Here is a 6,636-nt window from a genome sequence, read left to right on the forward strand (position 1 = left end):
AGATGGATGGAGGAAGTTCGGAAGTTCAAGATCATCCTGGGCTACATAGAGTTTCAGGCCAACCTGGGAAGTCTGTCTGGGGTAGAGATGGGGGGAGAAAGGAAAAGCAGGAGCAGTAGAGAATCTAGAACTTCCGAGGTCTTAAGTCTTCCTGATATAAAACCTCCCCTTTCACGAAAAATATTTTGTAGGGTTCTCAAAATCGCACACTGTATACCCAAATCTACATGCGGATGCCCCTCAACTTAAAATGGGGTTATATCCTAAAAAGCCCACCATACATAGACAATTCCATAAGCAGAAAATACATTAACACACCCATTGTTTCAGTCATCAACGCCCCCCAGCACACTCCAGAGAAGTTTACTCTCATGATGGGAGGCTGGCTGTGGGCTCAGCTCCCTGATGGTTCCAGCACTGCCATACCACACCTTCACACCACTTACTGCCTAGCCGTGGAGAGAACCCAAAAGGCAAAATCTGCAGGGCTGTTTCTATTGAAAAGGTGTGGCTTGTACACCATTGTCAAAAATCTCAAGTCTCATCAGGAGTCCTAGCACCTAGGAGACTGAACCAAGAGGACCACAGTTTGAAGATGTCATGGGCTACATAGTGACTTGAGGTCAACTAAACCACATACTAAGTTCTAGACCAAATGTGTTACCCAGCAGACCTTGTCTCAAAACTAACAACAAGGAAATCTTAGGTCATGATATATATATATATATATATATATATATATATATATATATATATATATATATATATATATATATTTTTTTTTTTTTTTGGTTCTTTTTTTCGGAGCTGGGGACCGAACCCAGGGCCTTGCGCTTCCTAGGTAAGCGCTCTACCACTGAGCTAAATCCCCAGCCCCAGGTCATGATATTTTTTAAGTCAAGGTACATCTGTAATACTATAATTGTAGCCGCAGCCGCCGGGACGCACCGGGCGATAGGCAGCGGCAGTGATGGACGGGTCCCGGGAGCAGCTCGGAGGCGGCGGGCCCACCAGCTCTGAACAGATCATGAAGACAGGGGCCTTTTTGCTTCAGGGGATCCAGCAGGGAGGATGGCTGGGGAGACACCTGAGCTGACCTTGGAGTAGCCGCCCCAGGATGCATCCACCAAGAAACTGAACGAATGTCGTGGAAACAGACTTCCGGAAACCTCCCCCTCCCCCCGTGTGGCAGCTGACATGTTTGCAGATGGCAGCTTCAACTGGGGCCGGGTGGTCGTCTTTTTCTACTTCGCTAGCAAACAGGTGCTCACCGCCCTGTGCACTAAAGTGCCCGAACTGGTCAGAACCATCACGGGCTGGACACCGGACTTCCTCCAGGAGCAGCTGCTTGTCTGGACCCAAGACCAGGGTGGCTGGAATGGCCTCCTCTCCTACTTCGGGACCCCCACATGGCAGACAGTGACCATCTTTGTGGCTGGAGTCCTCACCGTCTCACTCACCATCTGGAAGAAGATGGGCTGAGGCCTCCTGCTGCCTTGGACTGTGTCTTTTCTTCATAAATTATGACATTTTCCTGGGATGAAGGGGGGGAAGGGGAAAGGCATTTTTCTTACTTTTGTAATTATTGGGAGGGGTGGGAATGGTGGCCTGGGGGAGGCGCCAATAAACCTCAGGTTTTGAAAAACACAAAACAAAACTATAATTGTACCATATGGGAGAAATAGAAAAGAGCCATTTGTAGTAATGTAACGCCCAAATTTAACCTGTAAACTCCATCTGCCCAAGGACCAGGTAACTCCTGGAATGCTGGAAGTTGTAGTTATTGGAAAATAGCAAAGCCTCATGGGAAAGTAGGGTGCCTTAAGGCTTGCTTCAAATTTGGCCCAAAATGGTGGAGTCTTTTTTTCCCCGGAGAGTATCAGAATTCACAGTAATATGTACTTCAGTATATGAATGTTTGGGGACAACTGGACCAGCTGCCAGAGTACAGCAGTCAGATGCCAAGACTCAGGCAAACTCAGCCCGTGGAGGAGTGAGTTCTTTTCCACTCAGGTACAGAACTCGTATCGACACAAATGCACCTCAGTAAACTTTCAGTCTAAAAGACCAACTGCAGTGATTTATGCTACGGATACATCTTTAGAAAACACGTCACGGAAACAAAACAGAGTTTATTTATATAGAGAACAGAGAGTTGCCCGCTGAGGTGGGTTCTGGTGGGATACTGAGAACTCGCGCCGGGTAAGAGGCAGGTGAGCACTGACATGGCCTTGATGGACCGCAGCTCTCGGAAGTCACACATCTCCGAAGCCTGTAGAGCAAGCTCACAACAAGAGGTGTGCCTTCTCCTTCCAGATGCCTTGCCACGTGGATCCCAGCCGTGGCTCTAGGGTCTGTCATCCTTGCATCTCCATTTGTCAGATGAGGAAGGGGACGCCGGGAACTTGCTGGTGCTTGAACAGTTGTGTTTTGAGCTGCTTAACAAGTTAAACCCCAGATCTCTAAAAGATCTAGCACAGAATGAAGACCATAATTACTAACTCCATGTCGGTTTTATCCCGAGACACACAGCCAATGCTAGAGTGCTGGAGAATTCAAGGTGTGCCCCACCTTCCCAGGTCATCCTTATCTTTCAACAGGGCCTTGGCCATGCAGAACTTTTGACAGGTGAACTTACTATACATTGTGGTTTTGCTCCCCTTGTCCATAGATGCCAAATGAATATGCAATTAACTGACTTAAATAGTTTCTCATTGTTTTCATATTTAATTTTCATTTTCTAATCAAGAAAAATGCTGTCCCCCCCCCCCATTATTCCCTTTCCAAAGCTGGTTGTATTTTGTTTCTCAAAACAAGAACGGCTGAGGTCAGAAGTTTCTCTGAGCACAGATCGTTTGGGTTTGAAGGGAGCTGTTATCAAGTGCTCTCCTCCACTTGGGACCATGAAGGATGCTGTACTCTGGTTTTCCCTTTGTGCATCAAGCCTTTGCATAGTGTTATCAAGCTTTATGCTCTGAGCAGTCCTGTGGTTCTCATCATCTAGTTTTATAGTTGGGAAAACAGAAAATAACCTCAAGTTTGAAGCAGAGCTGTTGGAACTGGAAAATCATATGATCTAAGATATCAATTGGTTGATGGTTGTTTGAATGTCTTGATCCCCTTCTACATTTTACATGGGGGCACAGAGTTCACTGCCTTGTTGAGTATATGGTGCTGGGCACCATGGGCCAGACTTCCTGTCCTTGGCATCTGTCTCATTTCCTAAGTACAGAACTCCAGGAGCACAAAATGGTGTGCTGGCTCTCCTGGGTATAGTATGAACACAGTTCAGTGGCCTTTCACCATATGCACCTCAGAGTTCTGGAACGGAAGTTCCAAATGCCGGCGGCCAGCCCTTCATGGACAGCTCTAATTAGCAGATACTTGCTGATCATAAAAAGGGGATAAACAAGAAAATGATGACTGTGTTCTATGCTTCCCCAGGCTGTGACCACAGTCTCAGGGAGTGATGGGGAAGGGAAGGGCTGGGATGGCTACCGAAGGCCTGGCCTCTTCTCGTCTGTCTCACCTGCTTGCAACTGAAACCTCCAGGGAACAAAGAGGAAATTGCACCAATAAACATGATATTACTTGAAATCCTTGGCTTCCTGAGTGACATGGCACCGTATTCGGCTAATGCTGCTCAAGCCGGTGTGAAATCCCATCCCAGGAAAGAGGGAGATGAAGCGGGTACTTGTCTGAGTGGCAATTAGATAAGAATTAAATTGCTTTTAAAGATACAGTGTTGGTGTTTTGTAGACCCCTTTTCTGAGAGATGGGAAATCTGGGGATACTTGGCTGCTATTTCCAACACTACAATCTCATTCTAGCTAAATTAGAGCTTTCATTCATAAACTAACGAATATGCCACCGATGTCTGGATATATTCAACAGTACTAATAGGGTGGGGTCTTGCTCATTGGTTTCTTTTGTGACTCAAACTTGTGACAATTTTTTTTTTGGTTCTTTTTTTTGGAGCTGGGGACTGAACCCAGGGCCTTGCGCTTCCTAGGCAAGCGCTCTACCACTGAGCTAAATCCCCAACCCCGTGACAATTTTTTTTATAAGTGTTGGGGTTACAGGCATGAGATACCAGACCAGCCTAATGGAATGGTATTACTGGGTAAATACCTAGTGGCAAACATTTTTATTCAAATTACATTTAATTGGTCTTTACTATTCCTGTACAAAACATCAGGACCAAGAAGCAAGTTGGGGAAGAAAGGGTTTATTCAGCTTACACTTCCACATTGCTGTTTATCACCAAAGGAAGTCAGGACTGGAACTCAAGCAGGTCAGGAAGCAGGAGCTGATGCAGAGGCCATGGAGGGATGTTACTTACTGGCTTGCTCCCCTGGCTTGCTCAGCTTGCTTTCTTATAAAACCCAAGACCACCAGCCTAGGGTCGGCACCACCCACAAGCCCCCCACCCCTTGATCACTAATTGAGAAAATGCTTTACAGATGGATCTCATGGAGGCATTTCCTCAAGGGAGGCTCCTTTTTCTGCGATAACTCTAGCTTGGGTCAAGTTGACACATAAAACCAACCAGTACAGGCTAAATGGCTTTCTCTGAATCATCTTTCATCAAATTCATAACCTAAGATGCCCTGGTATTTATTTTCTAATTGCTTCAGGAATTACCAACTCTTTACATACCTTACAATAATACCATCCAGACATCTTAGAGGGTAAAGCCCTTCCCAAAACCTCTGACAACCTGACTTGAATTCTTGGGGCCCATAGTAGATAAAGAGAACGGAAAGTCATTGTCTGACCTTCACACATGCGTGCCGTGGCACACATGCTCGTGCATACATCATATGCATGTAGATGCACACGTGAAAATGATAAATAAAATTAGAAATTAAAAATACCCTGTAAGAACACGATACTGTCCCTGAGGTATCTCTTCCCTTTGGAACGTCAATGTAAGCATACGGACAAAATAAGACTATACATGTGGGTCATTCTACACAAGAGCTAGCCTGTGCTCCCTACAATATCAGTGTCTCAAAATGGAAGACAGAGAGCAATCTCAAAGAAGGGTAAAAAGATGTGACAGCCACATGGGATTGTGAGCCGGTCCCTTTCACAAGCGGCACGACTGAGGGTGTGTTGAGCATGGTAGCTGGCTTTTCTGAACTTGACCATTATTACATCGTGGTTATATGAAAATATGTGCTTGCTCATCTTTATTAAATGCTCACAACCAGAACACACCAAAGTGTGTGTGTGTGTGTGTGTGTGTGTGTGTGTGTGTGTGTGTGAGGCTTAGAAGGGAAATTCTGAGTAAAAATACATAAAGGACCTGCACAGTTGAACCAACTTAAGCTTCCGTCCAGTTTACAAATGAAGAAGACTCACACTATGGTTATTCAATTTGGCTCTGACAATTACTGGGGGGATCATCCCTAATCTACTTTTCTTACTGATGGCCTGGCTATGTCCCCAGCGGTTGCTTGGCTACATCCCCAGCGGTATTCAAAAACTAAATGGTACACCCCAGATAACTGCTATTTCCCCGCACACTCATGGTCCATCTTCTCTCATGGCTGCTACCTCCTCTCTCCAAGTCCTTTCTTTTCTCTCCCGTCTCTGCAACTCCAACCAAGTAACTCCAAACCCACCTACCTCTAATTCCCCACCCCCAGAAATTGGTTTTCGGCATTTTTATTTGACCAATGGTTGTAAATTAAGGAACAAGGTCTGCACGACGAAAGCTGGTAACTGTGAGAATTCACTCCTAGGCAACCAGACCTTCTGGTGAGAGGCCAAATCTTTTAAATTCAGACTCCAGTTTAGAGAACCTGACCTAAGTTTGAACTCAGGTAAACTAACAGGCCAGTGCCTATCATTAGTTTCCAAGTCACTCCCCAACAAAATCCAAACCTAGTTCCAGTCTCTAGGCTAATCCCCAAGAAGACCTGTGTGTCCAGGTTACACCCCACAACAAGACCAGCATCTCCAGGCCATTTCATAACAAATCTGCACCCCACAGATTATAAGCCCAACCCCTGCCTAACAACACCAATGCACGGAAATAGAAATTGTTTATGCTATGACTCCCAGCACCAGCCAATTATGTTAAATACCACAGTAACTTCCCAATTAGATGCTTGCACACTCACTCTTCCCCCTGCCCAACCTCCACTTGCTGCTTACTATAAAGTCTTGCCTCAATAGACATTTGGGGCTCCTCATCGCCAAAACCATCCTGTCAGACGGCAGTGCACTGAGGGACCCAAGTTAGCTTGGAAAAGAAAGGTCCTACTGTGACTGCGTTGGATCAGCTCCTGTCTGTTTTGGGGGGAGGATCGCTGACATTTCCCTGGCACTACGCGGGCACAGAATTCAGCGTTACAGTGCACAGTAACAGATCAAACCGCAACAGCACACTGTGCCGTTACTTTGACACACGCTGTCGTTTGGCTCTTGAGCGAGCCCTTGGGTTAAGGGTTTTCTTTCCCAGGGTTAGTGCTATTGAAAGGTGTTGGAACCTTTAAAAGATGAGCCCTCGGGTTTGGGGATTTAGCTCAGTGGTAGAGTGCTTGCCTAGGAAGCGCAAGGCCCTGGGTTGGGTCCCCAGCTCCGGGGGGGGGGGGGGGGGGGGAGAGAAAAAAGATGAGCCCTCTG

At 46.2% G+C, this 6,636-nt stretch overlaps 1 protein-coding gene across 1 annotated transcript; it reads left to right on the forward strand.

Moving 5' to 3' along the window:
* The first annotated feature begins 933 nt into the window (after nucleotides 1–933).
* On the forward strand, nucleotides 934–1,529 carry Bax-ps1 (BCL2 associated X, apoptosis regulator, pseudogene 1). Its single transcript, XM_063266263.1, has 2 exons — nucleotides 934–1,062; nucleotides 1,158–1,529. Exons 1-2 carry the CDS (start codon nucleotides 971–973, stop codon nucleotides 1,480–1,482), a joined length of 417 nt encoding a protein of 138 aa, XP_063122333.1. The 5' UTR covers nucleotides 934–970; the 3' UTR covers nucleotides 1,483–1,529.
* Nucleotides 1,530–6,636: the final 5,107 nt, after the last annotated feature.

Source organism: Rattus norvegicus, chromosome 8 (assembly GCF_036323735.1).
Source record: "Rattus norvegicus strain BN/NHsdMcwi chromosome 8, GRCr8, whole genome shotgun sequence".
Lineage (NCBI taxonomy): Eukaryota > Metazoa > Chordata > Mammalia > Rodentia > Muridae > Rattus > Rattus norvegicus.